Genomic DNA, 27491 nt, shown 5'->3' with positions numbered 1-27491 from the left:
ATCACCTAATAAACTAATTCAATAACCAATTCATTAACAGCTAACTAATAAAAACACAGGACTCCCACTCCCTCCTGGAAATCACAAATCCAAACCAAATCTGCAGGCTGGAAGCTCTGCTTATTTGTCATCCCAAATCCAAAGCTTCCTCTCCAAGTAGGTTTTGTACCCATTCCTTCAACCAACCAACAGTTTCCACTTTTCTTTTAAAACACAGCAGCAAAAGAAGAGAATAATTCTGATGAATTGTTAGAATAATTCTGATTAATACAGCATTCCCCCTGCAGCTGAAAATCTGGCTTTAGTGTTCTTCTCACAATTTTTGCCAACATCCCAACTCTAAAAGGACATCTTCATCCCCAATCCACAGGTGATTAACCACCAGGCCTGCCCCCTTCCTTGCTGAGCTGTCACCACTGGTGACGAAAAGTCATGATTCACACGACACTTTCCATGGCTATTAATTCAAATACGTCCTTATGGGGAGGGACGAGGGGGAGAAGGAAGGGGAAGACTCACGTTTGGTCTCTGCTTCCAGAACTGTGTTGGTGTTTTAATCTTTTTCAAATAAAAATAATGAGAAGGTATCCTTCCCTCCCCAGCGGCAACTATCTTAAGCACTGACGAGCACAAGCTGTAACTGCTTCCTACAAGGGAGACAACAGCATCACACACATCATTCTCAGAGCATGATGCTGGCACAGGCTCCTTGGAGGACATGGGCACCAGGGCTGATTTCTAGATTGCAGTCAGAAATAAACACAAGACAGACACAGAGGCATCCACACTGGGGCAGTCCCAGAGGGATACCGAAGCACAACTGGAGGTATTTAAGGACACTCCAGAATCAAGTAAGAAGGTGCCTGTCCCACTCAAGAATTGGTTAAGCAGCAGCTGAACAGGGCATTTGAAGAAAAAAGAAAAAAGAAAAAACCACACACAAACCCTGAAATTTTGCACAATATCCAACAAGGCTGCTCTGCTAAATGAGGGTTCACCCATATTTTGTTTTGCACACAAGCTGCTCCTCTGCAGGGTGCTTCAGGAGGCTAGCCTTGCCCTGCCAGCATCCTGAGCTTCAGGTCATGGAAAGATGAGTCCAGCCCAGCCCCAGCCCCACCTCCCCACAACACGAATCGGCGTTAAGTTTTGCAGACGAACTCTGCAACCAAGTTTTGGATCCTTAAGTTCTTCTTGCAGTTTTAGAGAATCTAGTTTGGTTTTGGGTTTTTTGTTTTGTTTTGTTTTTTTTTTTTACTTCTCTAACCAAATGCCCATGCCCTGCTTCAAGAGGTCTGCCTTTTAATAATGGGGGCAAGACGAGAAGTATCTTTACATAAATAGGGATGCAACACTTACTACAAGAATATGTATGACATAATTATGGACAAGTTCTCCAAAATAGCTTCACAAATATCTATTCTGTTTTGGGTTTTTTTTCCTCTATTTTTATTGAAACTTTGTACAGAAGTTTTAAACATTTCCATACAATACTTTTAGACAGGACAAAATGCCATGGTAAAGGAATGTAAACTGCAAGAAACACAGCCTGAAGTATCCAAATACTCTCTAATAAGAGTTTTAGTTTGAAGACTAATGCAGTAGGCAAAATAATATGCATACAGTATACAAAGAACAGTATACACAGGGCCAGCAATGCTAACTATGAAAATTTTGCATCAGATTTACTTCAAAGATTTATAGCAATATAATAATTCTATACACTAGACCAAAATTAATTTATCATACATCGTTTCTATGACAAAAAGCTTGTCATTATGGACAGTAGCAACTTACAATATAATTAAGCTGTATTAATCTCATTAACACTTCTAAATCTATATTCCTACTACAATTATTTTTTTCAGTATATTGTCTTGTAAGATCTTAACAGACCTTTAAATAACACTTTACCAAAAGAGACCTGGATCCATTATAGTGATCTTATCTACATGCCCATTTGGCTTTTTCAAAAAAAACAAGGGACAAGGAAAAAGGCAGGTTTCAAATGCTATATGATATCATTTGGTTTTGGTCTGAAATGTATTTTAGTTGAACAGTTAAAAAAAAAACAAAAAGGCAGTTCATTAACTGGTATTTTATATAAAATCTGCAGAAAAATACAACAGCAACAAAAAACAAAAATACTTCACAGATATCTAAAAAAACATATCAGAGATACAAGGTAAAGCAGCATCACTTTGACACTGTGCTATAAAAATAAGAAGATGAATGAAGAGACTGCTCTAGTGATATTAGAAAATTTGCTTTCTTCTTGAAGAAGACTACTAACATTTTGCACAGCAACTATTTTTATAACCACCTCATTTAAAAACGTGTATTCATAGACACAGAGAATTGTCATATCATTACCATTTTTGCTCAAAGTGTCTGACTTTACACAGTGAAACTGATAATGCTAAGTGTCACCAGATGTCACTATACCATGAATTCAATATTAGAACAGAAGTGAAGCAAATGCCTTTAAACCAACACCATAAAAGAAATAATAGAAAGTGTTTTGTAAACAAAACAAACCACTTTGCAAAACAAGAGAGTTCAGAGATCTCACAGTGAAATCAGAAATCCTAATTATATAATGTTTACATTCTAGGACTACTCTTTACCTTAGGCCAATTAAAGCACATTAAACCATTTAATTATATACAAACATTTTCTTAAAAAAATTTAAAACATTGCACACAAGTCTGCTTTTTAACATCACATAACAAGGTTAGTTTTATTTTCAAAACAATTACATTTAAGGGCACAGAACATACAGAATACCAAATTAACAGATGAGTATTTTTGCTTCGCTATACATGCTAAATCCAAAGATTTCCTCAAGAAAGCTAGAGCTTAGCAACTCTAACTTCTTCCATGTATCCTGTTCTCTGAAAGGGAACATCTCCCAACATCTCCTTTATCTTAGGATTTAAAAAAATATATATATAAAAAAAATAAAGCTGTACGTTTTAAAGTTGTAAGCATCTTCTGCTTTAACTGTTCGCGCAGAGATCCTTTGATGGCTCTGCCTGCTTCACTGTAACCTTGTGGAAAATCGTTTTCACTACTCAGTTACAGTACTCTCATGACTTGCATCAGAAGTCTCATGCTGGCCTTTCTGGGATTAGGGTGGAGAGGGGAACACAGAGTGGAGAAGTAGAAAATACACAAGCAGTATATTGAAGGCCATTTTCATTTCTTACAGTCTCTCACCGTTTCCTTTCAGGTATTAGTAAAAGCTAACAGGAAAAATAACAAAAACAACAAAAAAACCTCCAAACTTTGGCAGAGAATACCATCAAATCATTCATTTAAAAAAAAAAAAGTTAAATAAGAATAGTCTCCCGGAATGTACTATTAAGCTCTCAAGAAGCCTCTACCTTTTTTATTTTTATTTTCTTTTTTAAATAAAAAAGGCTTCTAACCAATTTCTGGGAGAAAATTCAAATATCTTAACAGAAAAATAAGTTAAGGGAAATAACAACAAAAAAGGTGTCATTCCAAAATAAGTTTTTCAAGACTGTCGTTCTAAGCTCAAGGCAATAAATAAACCAATCACTGCGAGACAGAAGCACGTGTCTTCCTGGATCTACCCCTGCATGACTAGCCAGTCCCACTGAGGAGGTGGCCAGGCATTAAAATTTATGGAACTGATTGTCCATTATGGGAGACACTTTTGTAGTTTTACCAGACCAAAAAGTTGGTGTTTAAACCAAAACATATTAACCTGGGTTAACACCTCTTCCATGTAGATCATGATCAGATTAGCAAAGGCATGTTTACGCTATAAAAACCCTCAAGCAACTTCTTATACTAAGGTCCATAACACAGGGCAAGGTACTTGCTCAGCAATAGACAGTTTGCTTGAAGCCTTATAATTTTTTTTTTTCTTCCTAATAAAGGCCTTTTATTCAGTGGTTTATGCAGCGAAGAACATTAGCAAGTTCTGTGACCTCTAGGACATGAAAAACAGAATACGACCGAAGAGGCCGGCATTAGGCAGAGAGTAGCATAGAAACACATTTTTTGAACGACTTAAGAAAAAGCACTGGAGAAATAATTTGCTTAAAAGCTTCTTCACCATAACAGGTCTAAAGATGGGGGGATGCAAAGTATTACTTTATTAAGATCCTGACTGACTGCCAGTTACCACTGTGATTAATGAGGCAACTTGTTAGTTTAGTGAAAGTGAGAATACATTAACTGGGAGATGAAGTATCTCAGATTCAACAGTCAAAGGCTGCACCATACATTTGCAAAGGATTATGACTCCCTACCACAGTCAAAGGGTAATTTCACCATGGATCTGACTGTAGTTATACTGCACAGGATACGGGCATCCTGTGTTTTAACTCTTTAAACAGTGTTCTCTTTAAATAGCAAATGACTTGGGGGAGGAAGAGAGGAGGAAAAAACAAGCTGGGAAAAGCCATTATAAGCAAACCACTCTTCAGGTAGCAATAAAAGCCATGCCTTCAGCTTCATAACCACATAAGGCACCCTGGGAAAAAAGCAAGCACAGATGAAGCAATGGCAGCCAAGCAAAAGGGTCCCTGAGCTAACCTGGCTTCACAGGTTAGGTGGCAATGTATTTGTTAATATTGTGAGCAAAGAGGACCGGTCTGGAAAATCCAAGTACCAGTCACTGATAGAAAGACATGCCAAGTTACTAAGGGACAGTGCCTGGTACATAAGTCTCTCTTTCCCTGTGTCAAATGAGGCATATTAGCCAGATCCCAGCCTCTTCAAGAAGATACTGTTGGACTGAGACTTATCTGTACCCTCCACAAGTTATTTTTCATCCCACTAAGATCAAATTTTGCCCTAGATTACTTTATCCTGCATAGAAACAATTAACTGTTTTACATCTTTCTTATAGTACCGTCTTTACCAACTCAGCCCACTAATGAATTGACTTGAGACGCCATTAACAGATTTCACATACTACAATTTTACCATTAAAAAGGATTTAAAATATTTTTCTGAACGAAGCCAGCCACACAAAGTGTAAGAAAATGTGTCTTGTCACACTGGTATTAATATCAAGACTCAGGTATGGTAACTCTCTTCTTCTACATATATTGCAACACTGCTCCTACACTTATTACTGTATTTCCAGTTAGAGTAGTCTACTTGCCAGCACCAACAACTAAACAAAGTGGAGAAAGGTGGGACATCTTGGCCTCTGTTTAAAAGTCTTGGAATTAATGGGATGATTTAAAAATAAAAACAAAACAAAAAACCAACAAAAATCGAAGTTAATAATTTTATCTGAAAGTATGTATTGTACATCATACGACAAAGCTATTTGGACAGCCTGCAGCTTATGGCACCACTGTACTGGAAAGCAAACTTTCTCCAGCAGCCAATGGCAGGATTAACCCAAATTTCATTTCTACAGATCTATTTCACCCATAGGTATTGGTTCTTGTTTATATTATTAAATTATACTGTGCCAAGGAAATATTTCTGGACCCTTGAATCGATGCTGTTGAATTGTCAGCATGGTCCCTTAGACCATTTTTGGCCCAGACAGTTTGTGCTCTCCCAAACAATTCCCTAGATGAGCTCAGGAGCAAAGACCACTGGAAGAATTATTTTCATGGGAAGCCTGGATACGACCACTGCCCTGGAGGGTAAGGGAGTTTAATACTACAAGCGTAGCCACACACTGTCAGCTGGCCTCTGCGCCCAAAAACAGGTCCTGACTTGGATTAGCGTAAGGGCGAGAGCACCCAGGACGGCAACACGTTCTCCTGCTTTACCAAGGGGGAAGCGGGCCAAGCTCTGCAACCTTTCAGTCTGCTGAGCTCCACCGACTTGCTGCACACACATGTCCTCCACACCTGGGAACTGGTCATCCCTGCCTTGGGCATCCATCCCCATCCTTCAGGAGAAAAGAACCTCAGCATTTTGAGACCTACTACTCAACTGTGACTGCCTAGGAAAAGTTTCACTTTTTTTTTTTTTTTTGAAGAATCGTAAGGGCAGACCTCAATTGCCGACACAGATTATGACTGCACGTGCTCCTTATCTCCTGGTACAGAATCCCTCAGGAGTCATTCCTTAAAAAAAAGAAGGTTTGACAGGGTGAAAAGGGAAGTGGGAGAAGGCATGAGGCAAAAGGACTCTGGAAAATAAGGACCACTTCCACCTCTTTCCCGCACTTCCCCTTCCTCTTGTCTCCACACTTGTTTTTCTCCCCTTACAGACTCAGTATGCAGCAGTGATAGGGCTGCAAAGTATTTCCTTCTATACATACGCAGCAGAGGAAAAAAAGAGTTATTTTTCAGTGTGCTTACCAAACTGAAGACATGCAGTCTCACACTTTTCTTTTTCCCATGTGGTAGAAGCTACATACAGATTTTTCTCTAAAAAGAGGCTAACCCTAATTATGTCCTAAAGGTTTGGGGACTGAAGAGGCTGAATATATATTCTTCTATTTCAATATGCTACAAAACCCAAATAAAGAGTATTTAATTTTCCTTTTCCCCTCTCCTCCATTGTCAGTTTGTCATCTCCAGGTTGGTTGTTGTTTTTTTTTCTTTTCTTTTTTTAAATACAGCAACTTTTCAGTAATGGAATTTACAGTGGATAGAATCAAAAGACAAAAATTTTCTTAGAGAAAAAAGATAGGAAGCTACTAACAGCTATCATGTTTTAAGTGCTACAAGATGAGACAAAATATCTCCTGTTGTTGCCATAAGAGAAATGAGAAACTGAAAAAAAAAAGAAAACTAGAAGCAGTGAGCTTCTTAAATTAAAACATGCTAAGTTGGCCAAGGTAATATAGCTATGTTACAAAGAATGACTACACGATGATGTGCATTGCAGCCTTACATGTAAAAATCTTTTGACACAGCTTTAATAATTTAGATTTTACACATTGGTAAATGATTACTTGTTATCTGCACCCTAACGCTGACTGAGCTCTGTAACTGCCTGCCTTCAAACACAGCCACCTGCCTGCCTTTGGTATATTTATACATGTACACATGGAAAAACAAAAGGTTAGTACTGCAAATGGAGAAAGGAAAAAAAAAAAAAGACAGAAGGGAAAAAAGACACCACACAATACGTTCTGCCTTCAGCAGAGATAGGACACATCTCAAATGGTCTCTAAATAGGCTAAAGTTGAGTTGATCTTACAATTATAGCGTAAACAATGCCTGGGTTGCAGTTATGTTATTGGAAAAGAAAAGAAAACAACACAACAACAAAAAAAAAAACCAAACAAAATCTCCAGAGACCTGTATCAACTTCTGTATGTTTAGCCATACCCTTAAAAGTTCACTATTCACTCACAAAGAGAAATAGACAAACATGAATATTCCAAGCGAACAGACACAGACCAGTCCAGTATTTAGTAATAGTTTAACTTTTGGAGTCTCTTCCAGCATTTGTAAACAAACAGTCTCTTCCTCCATCTCCCGAACAGCTCTCTTGTTCATGTTTTTACTTTTAAAGCCACAGAACCAATCTATGAATTTCAAATGTCTCTCTCTATCGTCAGTCTCTTCCTCATGCTTTTTCTCCCCCATCAAAGCCGCTTGTCCGTTCGAATAACAATCAACTGGTGTCTCGACTTCAGAGTGACTCACAGAAATCACTGGGTTGCTGTCATCTCTGCAAGTAACCAGAAGATTGATATCCTCCGGCTTAATATTTTTAATATTTTCTTCCGATTTGCCGTTTGGAATGATATGGTTAGCATTTTCATTGCACTTGAGGATGCTCTTTTCTTGCACTTTGTACAGCTCCCCCTTTGCGGCATTCTCTTTTACATTCCTGTTTTTCACGGCCCAGAAAGTGGTCGTCCGAACCTGCTCCTTCGTAGGCGGAGGCGTGAGGAGGCTTACTACAAAGGTCACAATCCCAGTGATCCAGAACAGAGCTGTCGCAACATACATGTAATGGATGTTTTTGATAAAGCTTGGCCTAGTATCCGGCTGGTTACACTCCGGAGCACGATAGATAAATGCCAGTATCAACCGTATCGCTCCAAGAACAAACCCGGCCATTCCACCATAGAAAGCCCCCTGCTCATTGCAACGCTTCCAAAAGATACCCATAAGAAACAGAGCAGCCACCGGTGGGGTCAAATAGTCCGCTACCTCTTGAATATAAAGGTACATCTGACCACCTTGCATTTCTACAATGATCGGGACCCAGGCAATGCTTATAACTACCATGAACGCAACAAAGACTCTTCCTACAATCATCAGTTCTCTAGACGTCGCACTCTTCCGAATGAGTTTGTAGACATCAAGTGTGAATATGGTGCTGGCACTGTTGAATATCGAGTCCAAGTCACTCATCAGTGCAGCGATCATCACAGCCATCATCAGTCCCCGCAGACCAACCGGCACAAGTTTCATCACCAAACGTGGGTAGGCAATGTTAGAGCATCCAGCTCTGCTCCCGCAGACTTGAAAACAGTGTTCCGGATTAATGCAGGCGATATCATCTGCAAACAGTATTCGTGAAATCATCCCTGGGACAACTATAATAAACATGGGCAGCAACTTTAAGAAGCCTGCCATCAGAGTGGATCCTTTGGCATGAGCAATGTTTTTTGCAGCTAAAACTCTCTGAACTATGACTTGGTCAGCACACCAGTACCAGACAGAAGCTGGGGTCTGTCCCAACAGAAATCCAGGCCAGGGAATATCTTCATCTGTTGGCTCACGTAACATTTTAAGAGCATCAGGCTTTGGGTCGACATTGCAGGAATCGGTATTGGAAATGTTGTAGGTTAACAAGATAGACGTAATATTTGGTGACGCTAACATGTACCTTCTTTTAACTTCTTCAAACCCACCAACCTCCGTAATACTTATGATCATAAGTGTGAGGGCACCAATAATCATAAGCAGAGCTTGAAGGGTGTCTGTGTAGATGACAGCCACAAGACCTCCAGTCACAGTCAACAGTGCAGTCATTCCAATAAGGAGGATAACTGACAAATAGAGGTTCCAACCTAGCGATTCTTGAATAAAAAGTGCCCCTGAATACAAGTCAACTGAGAGTTTGGTGAAGATATAAAGAATTAGAGACAATGCTGCAAAATATATTTGAATTCTATGCCCTCCAAAACGCTTGGACAAGTATTCAGGCATGGTGTATACTCCCGACCGGATGTAGACTGGGACGAAGACCCATCCTAAAAGCTGCAAAAGCATTAAGGCGTTGAATTCCCACGCACCTACTGCAAATCCACTCGCCGCTCCAGATCCTGCGAGCCCAATGAAATGTTCACTTCCAATATTGCTCACAAATAAAGATGCACCAATAGCTACCCAGGTCATAGAACGCCCTGCCAAAAAGTAGCCACTTACGGTGCTCCGATTGTATTTCCACATGGCAAAAAAACCTATGCACATTACAAGCACGAAGTACAGTGCCACAATGGCAATGTCTGCTGTTTCCAAAGAAGCCCTCATTTTTGTAAACAAAATGACTTCGCACAGCTGACGTCCACTTCTCGCCCCCCAGCAAACGTCTTTTAAGCAACACGTGAACCAGTTAACATATATCAACACTGTGGATCAAATTCTTTGTCCCTTGGTTTGCTGTCCTGATGCTGGTGGTTGTGGTACATTTACTTTCTCCGCTTCTCAAATGGAAATTTGGAACTTAGCACGCACTTTTAATCCACATTCCACAAGAGCATCAGCCTTAACTCAGTTGATGTAGGAGAAATTCTTAGTTGCAGCTAAGTTTAGTGAGGCCTACTGTACCAACCCTGCAAGGCAGCAAAGACAAAAGACAAAGATTGAATTAGAGAAGAATTTCATGAAGTAATGAGAAAAAATTTGAAGTCTAGTAAAACAATTACACCACAGATTTTTCCCCCTTATATTTCCTGCTGTATTTATGCAATCCATAATACACATAATTAAATATTTGTAGAACTAAGTAGTAACGCCTTTTACAAGTCAACTTTAATGTTTAAAAGTACCTTAAGGGACGCAGCAATTCTGGAGTATTAAATGACCCAAATTCCCCAGAACAAGGCAAGGAACAGAAATACATTTTATTTTTCTTTACTTTGGAGTCTCACAAGTCTACTTCTCAAGCCACTAAACAGGCCTTCCTCTTTCAAGCAATCTTAGGACAAAACAAAACAAAACAAACAAAAAAACCACCAACACACCACTAAGGAGCATTAACCCAACTAATCATTTCCTGTATTGCTCTAGCACTGCGCCCCACAAATCTTGATAGATCCTAGCATCACATGCATGCACTTAAGACACCAGCTGGCTGCTAGAGCTTAAAAAAAAAAATCAAAGTAAAGTCACAACGCTGTCAGAAAACAACATAAATTTAAGATCAGCTGGAGAATCAAGGTTATTCCGCAGGTTTTAGACAAGTTTGCACCTGTCTGGGGTACAGATGATCACAAGGTTACATTTTATTCTGAAAGCTCTTCATGCATATCGCATGTAATCTAAGTGAAGACAGAGTCCCATTCAAGCAAGTGACAAAAGCAAAACTACGCCTGACATCTGGCTTTCAGGTATTTCTGTCTGCCATGTGCCTTTTGATACCCACACCCATTTGGTTTCAGGATTTTTTGGGAGCACCCTAGGCACAGGAGGGAGAACCGGATGGATTTTGGTAGCACAGTTGCTAGGATGCCAGGAAGTGCTGTTCCCAGCACCATCCATTTGCATCCAAGCATGAAAAGGATCCCTAAGATCAGAGGTAGAAGGTTTTGAGGCAAAGCATACCCTGCCGCTCTATTCCTGAACCCCCAATCACACCCAATTCTACCAAAGCATGTCAGGAAACAGGCACTCATTTAGGCAAGCAGGATTGAAGGGCTCAAAGTGGAGGGAAGGGGATAATAAAAAGACTTGCTGGCAGACAACCAGACAGGTGGGAAAGAAAGGGGCACTGAAGAGCTGCACACTGGCTCCTACCTCTGCCATGGAGATAGGATGCTCCTATCTACTATTTATGCCTTGGGAGGTATCATTTACCTATATCCACCCAAAACTATTTAATAGGTTTCGAGAGTGCTGGACATAAGATTCTTCTGCTTCCTACACTGAATGGACACAGCAAGGGAAGAGAATGCCAAAGCAAAGAACCGGTTTAGTCTGAAGATCAGGACCCAGATCTTTAGTACTCAAGATTACTACAAAAGAGTAAGGAATAGGGTCTGACTCCATTCCTCTCCCACCCATCAGTAAAGGTAATGCAGGCACAAAAAAAAAAAAAAAAATTCACTGGATCTTTTTTCTGACCATAAGGTCTACCAGCCTTAGAAGTCTTACAAGCATCAGCTTCAGGCATTCCACCTTCCACTTCATTTGCAGAAGTGCTTTGGCACTACACTGAAGCTCACATTTCCCTATTAATTCATCTATGATTAATACAAACACCCAGATAACATATTCTAGTATTTGGGTGGTTTCCTGTTTAGCATCCCTGTAGCATATTCATTTTGTTTCAAAAAGAGTAAACAAAAACATTACAAGTTCTCAGATAGACCATAATAAAAACTATAGTTAAGGTTGAAAATGCACACACTCCCCCCTCTGCCTTACTTTGTGCATTACTGAAGGCAGCAATAGTGCTGATGTAAGAGTGTGCACTTCTCATTAAGGCAGATGTATTTTAAAAATAGCTTACAGCAAACCCCAACTTCAGCCTTAAGGAGAAATTCACAATCATGTTATTCGTACGAGCTGGCTGTTTTTCAAGAGTAGTTCAGAATCAAAAAAGATAGTAAGGGTTCCCCACCACCACCACAAACCCACAAGAGAATACAGATATTCATTCTGCTGGAGTTATAGCCAATAATGAGAGACTACGGAGACATGGCACAAAATGGACTGATTACAGGAGTGTGCTAAATTTATCATGCTCATAAGCCTCAAACCACAGATGTATTTTAAATTCTTCCATAGAAGAATTCACATTTATCCCCACCCGCAAATGCAGAAGTTGAATAGTCTATTAGTTTAATCCAACACGAAATTATAAATGCTTCAGATCATGACGCCATCAGATACAACTATAATATACTATTCTTAGTTTTAAGCACTTTTGAGTAACACTTTTGAGTGTTACATCTTTTACTACATTCAGCTAAATTTTCAAATGCAACTACATTATAAAGTTTATACCAAAACGATAAATATTTAAGGAAAGGGGAAGAAGATATTTTACTCAGACACAGTGGAAAGAAGAAAAACTACTATAGACAAAACTAGAATAATGGGCAAGCTAAAGAAATACTAATAACCAATATTTTCCCTCTTCTATTGTCCTGCTCTGTTACTGAAAAATGTTAGAATTGAACTTTAGTTCACTTCCCACCATCTTCCCCGTAGGTTAATCAATGACCTTGCAAAACTATACAGTAATATGCATAAATCACAAAAATATTTGTTAAAACCATGTCTATTTGATACAAGAGGTACACAGCTCATAGTATGACTACTACAAGCACGTTCAATCCCTCTGAAAAGTGTGTAAGTAGAAGATGTGGCTGCCCTTGAATAAATTGTGACATTTCTCAATTAGGATACTTGCCAAAGTACTATGGGCTCATTCTAACCAAAATAAACAATACATAAAGTTTCTTGAGCATTTTCCACTGGAAGGTACAGCCAAACCATGCATTTGAAATAAGCAGTCTACAGAGACCTGAACCACCACTTTGTAATCAACATCTGAATTTTGCAGGGTTCAGCTTGCTTGAGCAGGAAGGTATAAAGTTTTCAGTAGCCGCTACAAATTTGCTGCACTGTCACTAAATTACTGTACTAAAGTAGCTTCTTGTACCAGTTTCTTATTAGACCTAATTCTAAAATAACCCTGGAACTTTTTTTCATTACGAAAATGAGACTCGTCCCTCTGAATTTTCAGCAAGTTATGACCTCAAGTCTCAAGAAGGACTTCTGAGACGCCCCATGCGAGTTTAATCTCAAGTTATTAGAACAGCGTACATTGTGGCACTGACAGAAGAAAAGACAGAAAGACAGCGCTGCTGCCAAGGACTGTGAATTTTTTTCCCTAAGGCTGTTTTCTGGCTGGATCATATCAAAGACACAAAACAATGTGCTTCCCTCTTGTCTGAAGATAGAGGGCTACAGCTTTGGTGAAACAATGCATATGTCTCTCCAACAGGCAGCCTGTCCTTTAAGAAAAAAAAAAAATCTCAAGCAATTCCCTTAAGAGATATTAGATAATGTGAAGCAGATTTAGGGTGGGATTTTAGGAGAAATTTGTATGATTGTTTTAAAGGAAAACTTTCTCCACAGTGCTTTTCTAATAAGATGGGTCTTTAAATATGCCAGAATCAAATTGCTCCAGCCCTAAAGCAACTATTTGTTTTCTGCTCAGTCTATCTCTCTTCTCAGCAGATGGGAAGTTTCTCAGTTGGCTTCCCTTTCCTCTTAAAGAGTCAGTCCCAATGGCCAACACTTTAAGGGTTAATCTGAGGATGCAGATGCCCACATATCACACAGGAGTGTCCACTGCTATCATCTGTTAGCAAATTAAGTACATGCTTAACTTTGTTCATAGACTTCAAAGTAGTTTTGAGGTTCTTAGAAACAATGTTTTTCTTCACCTTCTTCAAGCAGGGGTATGTTAACTCATACTGGTAGCATTTTACCTACTGAAAAACTCACTTGCGTAGAAGAAATGTACCCAGATCGCCAGGCTCAACACCTACATGGAAAATATTAACAGTCTCTCTCCCAGGGGGAAAAAAAAACCAAAAACAAACAAAAAAAAAACCAAAAACCCACCAAAAACAACCCAAAAAGAATAAAGGTCTGGTGCCTTGAGCAGGCCTGTACAACATTCAACCCCTCGAGTGTGTTGTCTGGCCTGCTCACACTGCAAGCTACCTGCTACAGACACGCAAGTGAGTTCCTACCTGTCCAGTGTTCCACAGTAAACATAAGGTTGCCTGAGGTAACCTATCTCTCAGAACAAAAAGAGGAAAAAGCTTAGTTCCATTTATTGCAGCACTCTAGAACACAAAAAAAGGAGCACAAGTGTTCTTCATGGAATAACCGATAGGTGTCAACTTATCCTTATGTAGTACATGCCCTTAAGAAAGCAGGGGCTATCCTTGCCAGCTGCTCAACAGAGCCCTTAACATTCAGGACTGCAGTTTCAGGACTCTTCCTTGTCAACCAGGAGCTGGGGCAGAGGAGCTAGGCAGGAATCCTACCTGAGACAAACAAGGTATGTCATAGGAAGCAGGAAAGCTTGGAGGCAGAAGTTGACCTGTAGCATCTAATAAATAACTTGAGTTAAGGTCTGGACTGGCATTCCCAGCAGCTCAACAGGCTGGAGTAGAAGAGTACCACATTTACAAGTTACCTGAACCAGCAGCGACCTAACCTGTTTGCCACACACGCTCTGCTGCCCCAAAGCAGTACTGCATCAACACTTCTGCTGGCCTTGGAGAACACAGGTGCCAGAGGCAACTCTATAAATCATCACTACCATAAAAGTCCAATCTGAGGTGCAAGGTTCAAGTCAGTCACTCAAAGGAGTTGTTATGAACACATAGTGCACTTTTTTTTGTCTGGGGTTTCAGGAATCGCTCCAGTTCTGGTCTTCATTATACTGCAGCATCAGAAAAAGAAGCTTGCTCCACAATACATTCTTCTCGATTCTTTTCTAAAGGACTGCTGAAGGAGACATGAGAGAAATAAGTAACCTCACAGCATGCAGTTCAGCAGAAGAAAGAGAGAACTACACTGCATTTGCCAGTCAGGAATGTAATGCTACTGTGGACTGCTACAGAAGCAGTAACTGGAGTACTGTAAGGCCAACTGAAGCTGAAGGGCACTGTGACTGACAGTGTTAGAGTAGTAGATCAATTTAGTTGTTGGTTTTGGTTTTAACCATTCTTCCCCCCCCATCCCAAGATTATACACCTATTTAGGTCTCCCACGAAGTCACAAATTAAGGAGGGGGCAGGGGAGGAAGGCAGAAGAAAGAGGATGCAAGCTTTATTGCAGTGCTCATTCAGTACTCCATAAACACAACAGAAGCTACAGTACTGTTGAATTGCAAAGCAAGAGGAAGATGGCTTATTTTCTGAAACCTACATCACTAGCAGTGCCTCAGCAAGCTACTTCATGCCACTGCCTGTGGCATTCACATTTGGATGGTTTCTTTCCCCATGAGTCAGTCCGCAGCACTCTGTCAGGAATAGTGGATTTATTTGCTTCCACTGTTCTTCCAAAAACTCCAAACACCTAAAGGGGAAGGAGGGGGTTAAGATGGGGACAGAAGAAGGGAGACAGGAAGTTCCTTTTTATTTGTTAAAATAAAGAGATACCAGAAAGAAAGACTATCTTCTCCATGCCTACCTAGACATACTGTAGTCATGTTACTCAAGTCTTAAGAAAGATTATTCCATCAACTTAAACTTAAGTTAAACTGACTATTAGTTTAAAGAAAATATGTAGGCAAGTACTTCCTTCTCCCCTTGTCAGCCCAAATAATTGGCTTATGTTTACACCAGTAACAGATGTTATCTGGGTTCTCCGAAGAGAGCAGAAAGCACAGCTCCTGCTCAGCACCGCTGAGGAACTGGGCCACTCTTCCCTGGCAAATAAGCAGAATCATTCATGCCTCTGCCATAACTCAAGCAGGTGACTACCAGAGGCTCAGATGCCCAAAGACGGGTTGTCACTATAAGCAGCTCCATCCCTCAGCAAGGAAACCATGCTTTTCTTTGCAACTGGAGGCAGATGACCTTCTTCCTTCTATACAGGAACTGGAAGCAGAAGAGGAAAGATGGTACTGAGAAGGCACATGGTCAACAGTAACTAAGTAAAGAGCACAACAGGGCAAACAGGGAAAGCAAGCCATTTTAATGGAGGTGGGAAGGGGTGTCTCCTCCAGGAGATGGCAAAAAAAAATAGAAGATTCTGCCATCATGCAGCATCAAGTGGAATTTTCCCTGCCAGGTTAAGTGTGTCAAGACATCAGCTGACATACTAAGTTGGAAGCTGCACAGGGACACTGAGCCCAAAGACTCAAATTCCTTCTTGTGGCAACCTAAAGTTCAGAAGCACAAACGTTTTCACTGCCACTGGCAAGTACTATTTACCTCAATTAGTCCGATGAAGTACTTAGTGACTAAGAGCAACAGCAAGAGAATGGGTAAAGAAAAGCATAAACATGCAAGTATTTGATTTCTGTAGAGGATTTGGGACCACATAATCAAGTTTTCTGGACGTAGACAACAAACATTATCACCCCATTAGAAGCACACCATCAGAAATCGTTGTAAAATCTCTACCACTACTGAAGATGACCATTTTCTTTAGCTGCAAGGTACAAAGATGTGGTCCAGTTGGTGGTTATCACCATTCAGCAGTAACTGATGTAACTGGCATACTCCTAGCCTAGAAAAATGTGCTGGTTCACCTCATTTTAAGAGGATTTTGGCTAGGAGAGTATAGACCTCAGAAGTTACTTGGGGAATGAGAATGGAGTAGTGGAGTTGTAAGTCTCCATGCAACCGGGCAAAATACTAGGAAGAAATTCTTCGTACAATTTCTAGGGAGAATAAAAAAATAAAACCAGACTCATTAAGCTTATTTAGGACTTCTCCAAGTTCCCATCACATTTATGGCTGCCCACAATCTTTCCAAGAACAATGCATCACAAGTTTTATTGAAAGGCGAGAAAGAAGTTTCAGGGGCATACATAGTCCTAGCATTTAAGTTTGAGGCCCTCCAAGCTTCCTAGTCTGCTGGGTGCTCTTGCAAGATTTCTGATCCTTCTTGAGGATTTTACAACACCAAAACAAGGCTTAAATAAAGTTACCTTGGTTATAAAACAACTAGCACTATTCTACATCAAGCTTTGTAATTACCTATATTAAAACCTACCAAACATTTATTTATTTTTCTAATAGTCTCAAACACATCAACTCCACTGAACACATTCCCCTCCTGTATCCATGCTCAGCAGGCACCTTTGTTTTTAATTGTTATTCCTTAGATATTTGCATAACTGAAGCACAAGGACCGGCTTGCAAGTGGACAAACCAGGATCAGAAAATGTGAGAAATAGCAGAATAGTTCCTTGCAATCATATTTCTAGGGTTCATGACCCTTCCTTTACACCATCTGCTTCCTTCCCTCCCCTCTCCTCTCCAGGAGTGATGCATTTTCTTTAGTGTCTCATTTCCAGCACCAGTATTTGCACTAGCGCTCCCACAGTACAGGTCCTTCACTTACACAGAACTTGCCTTACTCTCTGTAATTTTACTTCCCACCTTTCCTGTTCCACTTCTACACAACTAGTTACATTTTGCCTATCTGTCCTCCCTTTTATTTTCCCCGCCTTTCACCTTCTTATCAGCTCTTCTACAGAATGCACACCAGAGATATTCCTGCTGGTCCACTGGGCCGGCGGTTTTGAAGGGAACAACCTGGTGCCCAGAGGTTCCTGCTGCCCTCGGATAAGCAGCACAGAGGCTGGTATATGCAGCTCCATCAATCAACTGCTCCCACATAAGCAACTCTTCCATTGCCACAGACTTGTAGTAGAGGAGGTCTGGGCAGCTGTGGCTCAAAAAGCAAGATAAGTTACTCAATTAACGATCAACAACCACCAAAGTAATTTTTGGGTGCAGGCTGCCAGCATTATGGCTCTGGAACAAGGAAATTGGAGAAATCAGCTCCTGAAAGAATATGTAAAGAAAGCAAGAACTTCCATCATTACGAAGTATGGTATGTATGATGTATTAGAAGAAAGCAAACAAATTAATTCAAGTATGAATGTGTATATAACAGCTTATTCTAAGTGATATGATGGACATCTTTAAAACAGTCAGTCACTTTTGAGGGTTTTTACAACAACGGAGAGCAATAATGCTATTTTATCACAACAGGTTCTCCTTCCTTCTTTTTCAAGAGTTAAAGGATAGACAATCTGCTCTCATGGTGAAGTTTACAAGCATCTCCCTGTTCATATACATGATGCATCCACATGTATATACACACAGTGAACAAATGAGGAGAGATACACAACCAAGAGAGAAGAGCACATTGCTAAGTAGGTAACGGAGGCAAAGAGGAGAAGCCGTATCTTAAAGGTTAAGCCACCATTCCTGCCCACTGGCAAGGGGCTAGCCAAATCCCACTGAAGTCTGCCACTGAAGTCAACATGGACACAAGGGCCTGCCCACAGTCCTGCCTCAGCGCTCAGGCTTGCAGCTCTACAGCTTAGGGAACAAGAGTGGCAGAGTTAACCAGGGCATCTCATTACACACACTCACGCAAGCACATCACTCGATACACTGCAGAAGCCTGTATACACCGAGAGGCTTTCGAGTCCCTTATTCTTGCCATCAGCTTAGCACTCACTTTGGACAACTTTGCCAAATTCACCTAGTTAACAACCATCTGCTATAAAAAGGCTTAAACTATTTTGTAGGAGAGAATAATCCTCTACCTGCCCCCATACCCAAGCCAGGCACAGATCCCACACTTGGCAGAAACTTATAAGAGGATCACTCTCAAATCTTAAGATTGAAAAGTGGCAAACGTCAGCCATGAGGGTATCATTCTCAAATGCTGTCTGTATCACACACTTCAAAATCCAGCTACTCTTATGGAAATGCTTAAGGCAGAAAACAAAAAGCTGACTCCTACAGGAGAGTCAATGCTAGATCTCGTGGTTTTCCAGTCTTGTCTTTTAGTTCCAACTCTTTGGTCTTCTTTCCAGCACCACCCCCAACCCAAGAGTCCTTCCCCGCTAGGCATAATAGTGTGAAGAAGAACCTGTTCCAGCCTACTAAAAAAGTCAAAGAAAACAGAGGAAAACTTTTGTGTCATTTTAACCTGCTAAGTAGGGGAGAGGGGTGGGGAAGATGTACGATTCAACTGTAAGAACAGGTATGTTCACCAGAAAGGAAAGAAAATAAAACCAGTATCTGCCTGCTTACTGCCCTTTTCACTCTCCCCGCCTTCTTCCTAGCAACTAAGATACCAAAGCCCAATTGCTGCAGCTGCCTACACAGCAATTAAGGGTAATAGTCAAGATGTCAAGCAACACTACTGCCCGTTACTTTGGCTTTCCTAAAATAGCTAACGATCTCCACAGCAGGTAGGGGATTTCTGAAACATGGCAACCCACTCCAAAGGCAACAAACAGATGCTGAAGACAAGTTCCATTGCATGAACATGCCAGTCAAACTGAGAGTCCAGATTCACTGGAGTATTACAGAGGTGGGTGGATGGGTCCCCTAGTCCGGGTACTTGCTGAAACAAGGCAATTCGTTTTTAGACTATGACACATACTGTGTATTTGTCCTTTGTCACAGGTGAAGTGGGGGAGAAGCGTATCCTGCTAATAAAATATTGATATGCTTCCTCATTTTTAGTGAAATACTCTAATATAAAGTATTTTCAAACTGTCCATTCACTTCGGTTCCAGTTACAAAGTTGTTCTGCTGAAGACGGGTGTCCCAGCTCGCAAGAGTTGAGCGGCAGCAAGACCAGGATGGGAATACCGCCACCTTCTCTGTCTGTCCTAGGTTCCCCAGGCTGCCAATTTTCCTTGGAGGGTGCCTCGCATTGCCGCCCTGTGGTCAGTCTGCAAAACAGCATCAGAGCAATAGGAAGCCATTTCCAGCTCTTCCTTCCCTTTCCCCCCCACTTCCTTCCCCGGGCTCTCAAGGGAGTTTTGGCAGGACAGAAGGGTAGGAAGAGGAAGCCTCCCTGAAGAGCTCTCCCTTCTCCAGCAAGGGACAACTCCTGCTAATTTCACTAGCGAGTCACTACCCTTTCCTGCTGAAGGTCCTGCTCTGCCATAATCCCCCTGCTGAAAGCCGAAGATGACTCTCCTGGGAGAAAGCGAGAAATAATTAGAAATTCATCTTTTGCTATGAATAGCAAGGTTTAGAGCATGAACAGCTGTATCTTCATTTTGCACCTCTACCTTCACCACAACTGTAGTCTTTGACTCGGGCTCTTGAGGGTAGGCAATGTGTTGTTTACACACATCCCGCACACTACTGACAACAAGTCTGCCACCAAACTCCCCCAGCTCACCATACTATTTGTTATTTGCATGTTGGAGTGTAGAAAGCCACACACGTGGGCAAAATTCATTATTTCCACCCTAAGTTCCAGGCACTTCACTGGCCTCGTACCTTCCTTTTCCCAAAGCATCTCCTCCGTATACTAACGGTGACACAATCCAAGTCCCTCACTGCAGCTACTCCTCAAATACAGTGACATCACAGAGAAGTAGTTTTGTATTCATTTATTTTGGGGGTGCTTTTAGAGTTTTTTATTATTGTTTTCCTAAGAGTCACTGACTGGGGTCTCTGCTGATCAAGGACTGTCCACAGACAATTTACAAACACAGTGTCTCTAGTGCAAGTCAATGACCTGATCATATGCTACCTATAAAAGAGGACAGAGAATGGCAGCTCAGCTTTGACTTCAGAATAAAGTCACACGCTTTTGTGAAAAGTACATGCAGACAACCAGTGACAAAGTCTGAAAGTAGAAGTTTTCCTCCTTGCCCCCCCCCCCAAGCTCTTCGGTGTTGCATTTTTAAGACACAAAAGGAAAGCTGAACAGGCTCTGAGGAAGTCTGCCAAGAAGCAAGGGGACATGAGAGCATCAGGCAGGACTGGCAGGTCATGCTCGCCCTGTAACCATGTCAAGGCTAGCTGGGTAGGGAGGAGACCAGCTGCACAACACACTCCATGGTTCACAACAAAAGCCGCATGCAAGAAAAGAATGAGGAGGGATCCCTGACTTGAACACAAGCAGTGCTAAGCAGCAACAGAGTTTAAAGCAACAAAAAGGAATTTGAGGGATTTATTCTGCCTAGATCTATGGAAATGCCAAGGTAACTATTGAAAACAATTGTGGGTGGGGAAAACCCCACAGAATCACAAAGTTTGCCTCTGAAGAGCGCCGTGAAAGTCTACCAGACTGTAGCTCTAGGAAGGTTTGCACTCAAGCTGCCAGGGAGCTCACAGGAGTTAACGACAGCCCTAAAGCACAAGGAAGCCAGGCAGCAGGGGCTTACTTTTTTTCTTGCAAGGCAGGGGAGCTGTCAGAGATGAGGAAAGGATGCCACAGACACCAAGAGAAGAGTCAGCACTTGCTCAAGCCTCAGACTAAAGTAGGCACCGGAGCACGCAGCCACCGCACAAGAGGGACTGACACTGGGGGCAGGACAGTGAACACCCGCACAGGGTAGCTTCATCAGGAAGCACTAGTGTTAAGCAGCAACGTAATTTATTCAGGATTGTATATGATCTCTCTAACTTCTACAAGAAGGAGTCATGTCGTCACTCTGTAATTTCAGACTGTTTTATTAGCCCCATATTCAGATCTCCATGTTTCGACTAATTTAAGTTAGCATTACGGTCAAGACCATGCACTGCTATGGGGGTCATTAGAGCAACCCCTCTGCCAGGATTCAGCAGCACCATGTAGCATATAACCACTACAGAAATTTTTTTCAAGTGTTCTCGTTACACAAGAGAGGCAGCAGTAGCAAGATACTGGAACACAAAAAAAAGCATCTAGATCTGGTGTACTGTCAACAGCCACAAAAAAACAGCATCTAGAGATAGACTCTCCAAAATTTAGAGCTACAACAAGGGTAGGTTAAAAATAGCAGTACACCTGAACCAAAACTTAAGTGTTTTATCATGATCACAGAGCTAAAACACACCTTAAGATACATCTATCAGGAAAGAATATACTAGAGTCAAACTTCAAAGAGGAAAAGGTTGCAGATGTTAAATCCTGAATGCATCAATGCTCATTAGAAGCATCTTACAGCTAAAAGCTTATCCCCGCGTCTCTGTGCTCAGATCCTAGGAGTCAAAGATCCTTTCCACCAGACAGCACTCCATGGCATCCTTTCAGAGTAGTCAGTTCATTTGTGTCTCAGTATTATGTCAGATTTGCTACGCTTTCTGTCCTGCTCTGCATTTATAGCATCTGCATGGCATAATGCATCTCCCACATTGACAGCATGTATACAAAAAGCATCTCATCACCTTACCTATGGCTTATACACTGATGGGGAGGGGTGTGGAGGAAAAAAAAAAAAAACACCACACAACACATCACATGTCGACAACCCAAGTCCAAAAGCAGTGTGTTTTGTCAGAGCAAGTGCTGCTCCGTGAGGTGGTGCAGCAATGTCACCAGATTTTTTTTCCCTGTTGCTGTATTTCTCCACTAGAGGACTCACCTGAGAAGTCTACTACAGCTTCTGCAGTTAAGCCAAGTTAAAAAAAAAAAGCCTGACATGTGGATGGTACATGTAAAATGAATGGAAATGTACTAGTATATGTAGCACATGTAATACATGAATACATGCTCCCGCAACTACAAAAGAAACACAGCAACACTATTTAGCTTCCTGCTATTCTATGACAAATATACATGTTCATTTAAGTGAAGGTTAAATGCGAGAGCAAGCACGTCCACGCTGGGTCAGATCAGAAGGGTTACAGCCTAGCAGAAGTGCTGCTACATTCCAACACCAGCACTGCATATTAAGCTGGAAAGTAGCAGATACACAAAGGTTACAGAAGGTACTAGAGAAGGGCCACTATCAGCTATTATTTTCCAAATAAAGGGTCCCATCTACACAGAGATGCTCCTATTTTATTATTATTTTTACAAACAAGTACACACACCCCCCGCACTGATTCAGCTCTTGTAAAATAGAAAAAGCACCATATAACCTCACTCGCTCACACCACGGCTTATCATCACGCCGCCAAAAAGAGCGGCAACGGCTAGCAACCCTTCCCGTGGGCAATACGGCGAGCCGTATCAGCAGAGCTCAACTGGTGTTAGCAACAGCTGGGAAAAAAAAAATTCTTGAGACTTCCCTGGTACAGAGGGGGGCTGGAGAGGCAGGGAGCTGGCACCCCACGAAGGGAAGCTTGCTGGAGCGAGTCCTTGCTGTCCCCCATCAAGGCTCACCACAAGGCCTCCCAGAGGCCAGGGGACCTAGCATGGGGCTGCTGCGACCTAGCAAGGTCCCCAGCGAAGCCATCGCAGGTGCTGGGGGGGAATGTGGTGAAGCACACGGCAATGGAAAGCGCTGGTGCTGCAAAGGAAGAGGGGGACGTGCTGGCACCCGTGTATAGGGGCACGGAAAGGGCTAAGTTCACTTGCACCAGGCAAGGGTGGGGAGGGGGGGAGGAATAAGAGAGGCAGAAGCGCATCTATTTCGCTAAGCGTGGGATCTGCTTACCTGCGGACCAGAGGGGGGGGAGAAGGGGACTGCGGCTCTAGGGGAGCAACTAAGCGAACTCTCCCAAGGCGCATGGGGGAAAGAGAAAAAGAGGAAGGAGAGAGGGCAGAAGAAGACACCGAGGAGCCCGAAGCACGCTGCGCAACTCCGCTTCAGAGCGCGGAGGGGAGGGCGGGGACGGCAGGGCTCGCCCCGGGGGAAGGGGCCGGCCGGGCGCCCGGGGCCGGGGCGTGCGGCTGCCGCGGGGAGGCCGGCACGCAGCGGCGGTGAGAGGCGGCAAGGAGGGGACGCCGGGGGCTGGGGCGGGGGGTCTGTCAGGTCCCACCTGGCTCGCTCGCTCCCTCCCTCCCGTCTCCCCTCCCTCACTCACCCTCTGCATGGCTTTCAGGATCAAAGCCAGTTCATAGCGGGGCATCTTAGAGCTGGCTGTGGCGGGAGGAGCGGGGATGCGGCGGGGCAGAGGGTGGGGAGGAGGGGGCGGCGGCGATGCCGGAGAGGGGGGGACCGGAGGAGGAAGGCGCGTCCCCGGCGGCAGGCGGTGCTGGCGACGGCTCCTGCCCGCGCGGCTCCCAAGCTGCACAGACACCCGGGCAGGCGGGCGGGCGGCGCGGCTTAAAGGGCGCCAGCAGCTGCGCAGGCTCCGCCGCGCCGCCCCCTGCCCGCGCCAAGCGCCGCCTCCGCCGCGCACACGCCCGCCCGCCGGGGGGCCGCCGCCGCCCGCCCGCCCGTGGGCTGCCCGGCCGCCCCGGCCCGGGGAAGGGGGGCGGGAGGGGGACACCCGCCGCCGGGGAGCGGGCCCGAGCCGGGCGGGCCGAGCCGCGGTGCGGGCGCCGCCCCCCCCCCCCCCCGCGGCGGCTCGGGGCCTGCGCCCGCCTTCCTCCTTCCCGCCGCGGCGGCGGCTGTGGCTGCTGCAGGGAGTGGAAATTTCCACTGTGTCCGCCCCCTCGCTCCCCCCCCTCCGCGCACACACACACACCCGAGACCGCACATGGTGGGGGGGGAGGACAGTGCCGCCGGCGCCGGGGGCCTCTGCGCTTGGCTACCAGCCGCCGGCGCCCACGGCCGCGGCCCTGCGGCCGTCGTCCCCGCGCACCTGGGTGGGCTGGCTTCGGCAGCGGGCGGCGGGCGGCACGGCGAGGCAGAAGCGCCCCGGTGCCGGAGGGTGAGGCGAGGGTGCCGTGGTGGGACGGGGCCGCACGTGTGGGGCACCCTCAGCTCTTCCAGAACCTTCCGTGTCCCAGCGCCTCGGGGCGCCTCAGTGCCTGTTGCCCACCGACAGAAGTGCAGGTGGATGCGACCCACTCGCAGCGGGCTGGGTGTAGGGACCCGAGGAGTGACAGGGTCAAGGTAAAACTGCGTGGCTGGAAGATGGCTGGCCCTGATGCCTGGGTGCTCCTGGCGAGGGAGCATCTGGGCAAACATTTCCCAGCCGGCGGTGGTCGGCGCACACCCTTGGCGTTGTACTCGCACGCAGCCATCAAGGTCAGCGACACAGATACCCTCTGTCAGCAGCATGCCCGACGCTGGCGGCTAGCCGTGGCTGTGCCGGAAGCCTACAACCACCTGCATCCACCGAAGAGGGGCATTTGGAGAGCCTGGTGGTACATCAGGCTTGTTTCCACAGTATTTCCTCCACAGCAGAGACGCGTCCCTCCGGGGGTACCCCCTTCCCTCACGCTCACACGTACCCCAGAGCACCTAATACATGGGCTGGCTTTAAAGAGAGCGAGCTCACACCGGGTTTCTGCCCAAGTTTTTGAAGGCCTCAGCACTTGGCCCTGTCTGCTCTCAGAAAGAGGAAGGCAGGGGATGAGAGGGCAGAGCCACCATGCCGTGGCTCAAGGGGAGTGGAAAGCAGGGAAGAAGGCAGATCTCGAGATTAAAGAACTTCAGTGAAATATCTGTCTACGAAATACTGGCCCCACCCCATCAAGAGAGGCTTCAGCATCTCACCTGGGAACCTGAGCCATGCTTTACCACACCAACAAGCAGGGTCGCTTGCTTTTGCTCTGTTGGCACAGGAGTGATACCACAGTCGGTGAAACGAATCCAAGGTGCAGGTATTGCTAACTGAAAACTTTTCCCAGCACTTTCCATCGTCAGTTGCAGCACAGCCAGTACTGGTAGTGCTGTGGGCCTTCCTCATCTTAAGCAGATGTGAGTTCTAGGTAGTTCCCTACAGGTACTGTGCCCTACAGGCACAACAAAGCCTACGTGGGTGCTAGGAGCGGTTTTGTGTACCGCTCCAAGTTATCAACTGTTGGGGATGAATTGCCTATGCAGAAGTGTTTACACATATTCCCAAACTCCCACCCTCCCAGTGCTTAGGCAGTAATTGCCAGTCAGCTGACAGGTATCGTTTACTCCCTGTTGGTGCTTACCATGTACAAGCCCTCCCTGGGTTACTTTGCTTGGGGTTTTTTTGATAGGGTGTTGTCTGGCCTGAGCTGCTTCCTTGTTCTGAACAGGCGCCCGCTCAGTTCCAGAGGAAATCCAGAAAGTTTGTTTTGATGGCCCCCAATGGAGGCGAGAATGCCCAGGTATGCCTGCCATACCCACATGACGGGGCAGCCATTCCCACCCTCCCGGTGCACCCTGCCAGTGGTGGCACAGTCACGTGTGAGCCACAACGTTCCTCTTCCCACCGCGTGAAACCCCTGTGCCCTGCCACTCCACCAACCCTCCACCTGCTTAAAACACTCCTCTGCCAGAAAAAAGGGAACTCGTTCAATCCCTGTTCCTGAAGTCTTTCTCTCTCACACGCAGAACTTTATGCAAATCCCCAAGTCTATATACTGAAATATCTAGTGCCGCTTTCAAATGCCAATATTTGATTCTCGGTTGGATATACATTTATATTCACTGTTCATACTCACTTCTAACTACATTCCACATGCAAGCCCCACAAATACACATCTGCATGTGGCCAACAAACCCTCCCTGCCTTTTTTGTGAATCCCACCCACACTCATACTCCAGCGCTGTGTCTTGAGACCCCGCAAACATAAGACTGAGCCTGAGTCCACTTGTATCTGTGCCTCGGATTTGCTCATGCATGCAGAAACACTTGTATGTGAGACCTAATAAGCACACTCCCAGACAGGCGTCCCTATACATATTCACTGAATGAGATCTGTATGCCTGAGGGTCTCTCGTGTATTAGCAACACAGATACAGTGACTGTATCTATCTGTGTCTGAATGCCACGCATGTAGGGGTGTCTGGTCTCATGCATCATGCCTACGTATAGCTACGCACACTCGCTCATGGACTGACCACTGCATACATCTGTGACGTCCCGTACCTTTGTGGGAGTTCCTAATGCTTTCTGACTTTCTCGCTACTGATGTAGTGTGTCCACCAGGTATGAGCTACCTTGAATCTCACAAGTTTGTTTTTTCCTCAAAGCGCTAACCACAAGTATCCAAAGACCGTGGGAAACTCTCATTTAATATTTAAGTAACAAGTGTAAACTTTTGACTTCTGAGAGCCTTGAGTCATGGCTTTTTCATGCTGGAGGTTGGGGTGCCACAGAGGCAAACCGTCCTCTGCATCTTAGTGTCTTTCACATCCATCCCTATGCCAGAGAGCAGCACAGAGAGCGCTAATGAATAACGTCACTCATTATTCATTAAATTCATGCATTTAATGAATAAAGCACAAGATAAAAATATGTCCTCATGCATTCTATATGCATATGTAAATACAGAACCTATTCTGTGAAAAAGCTGTTGGAAGTGTTTTAGGGAATTAGAAGAATGTCATGCAATATCTCATAGACTCCTGACAAAGAAGCTAGTCCAGCATGGTGGGATTAAGGGGGAAAATGAAAGAAAAAATACTGCACTTTTAAAACCTCAAAATTACCATTAATAGCCTCTCTAAGCACAACTATATTGCGCTTCAGTGATCTCTTTCTTATGATGGAATATACCTAGTTTTGAAACAAGTACTCTGTGCACCACAGAAAAGCCAATTCTCTTAATAATTGCTTTAATTTCTAGCTGTGATACGTTGCACAATATCAAACTAAAATCAAAATTTATCACAGGTTTAGGACTAGGGTGTTGGCTGTCTTGAACTTCAGATCAGGACAGATTTTCAGAGGTGTTAGTAGAAAAGAGGAGTTGCCTGTGGAAAGAGTAATTACACTGCCAAGTGTGTTTTTGTTTGCTTGTACTGGTGTTTGTCTGTAGACTATAGGCAGGGATATAGATACAGATACAGATACA

The 27491-nt window shown here is 43.9% G+C and overlaps 2 protein-coding genes across 5 annotated transcripts in view; both read right to left on the bottom strand.

Moving 5' to 3' along the window:
- The window catches only part of MRPS6 (mitochondrial ribosomal protein S6), a 46935-nt gene extending 23171 nt beyond the window's left edge, over positions 1 to 23764 (bottom strand). The window contains exon 1 of the mRNA XM_072846068.1: positions 23630 to 23764. Coding sequence (XP_072702169.1) covers positions 23630 to 23674 — 45 coding nt within the window. The 5' untranslated portion in view covers positions 23675 to 23764. The remainder of the gene's footprint in view (positions 1 to 23629) is intronic.
- SLC5A3 (solute carrier family 5 member 3) lies at positions 1432 to 23770 on the bottom strand. Of its 4 annotated transcripts, none has more exons than XM_072846041.1 (3): positions 15099 to 15264; positions 14383 to 14675; positions 1432 to 9751 (listed from the first exon to the last, which is right to left on the bottom strand). In XM_072846041.1, exon 3 carries the CDS (start codon positions 9447 to 9449, stop codon positions 7308 to 7310), a length of 2142 nt encoding a protein of 713 aa, XP_072702142.1. In that variant the 5' UTR covers positions 9450 to 9751; positions 14383 to 14675; positions 15099 to 15264; the 3' UTR covers positions 1432 to 7307. The 4 variants fall into 4 exon arrangements, with proteins under 4 accessions (XP_072702142.1, XP_072702149.1, XP_072702157.1 ...); XM_072846048.1 differs by having other exon boundaries at positions 14383 to 14672; XM_072846056.1 differs by lacking the exon at positions 14383 to 14675.
- Positions 23771 to 27491: the final 3721 nt, after the last annotated feature.

This window comes from Ciconia boyciana, chromosome 1 (genome assembly GCF_034638445.1).
Source record: "Ciconia boyciana chromosome 1, ASM3463844v1, whole genome shotgun sequence".
Classification (NCBI taxonomy): domain Eukaryota; kingdom Metazoa; phylum Chordata; class Aves; order Ciconiiformes; family Ciconiidae; genus Ciconia; species Ciconia boyciana.
This window is presented reverse-complemented; position numbering and strand designations above follow the sequence as displayed.

Excerpts from the sequence above, each read along its gene's own strand:
- SLC5A3 (XM_072846032.1), bottom strand. The coding sequence starts at position 9,449 with ATGAGGGCTTCTTTGGAAACAGCAGACATTGCCATTGTGGCACTGTAC.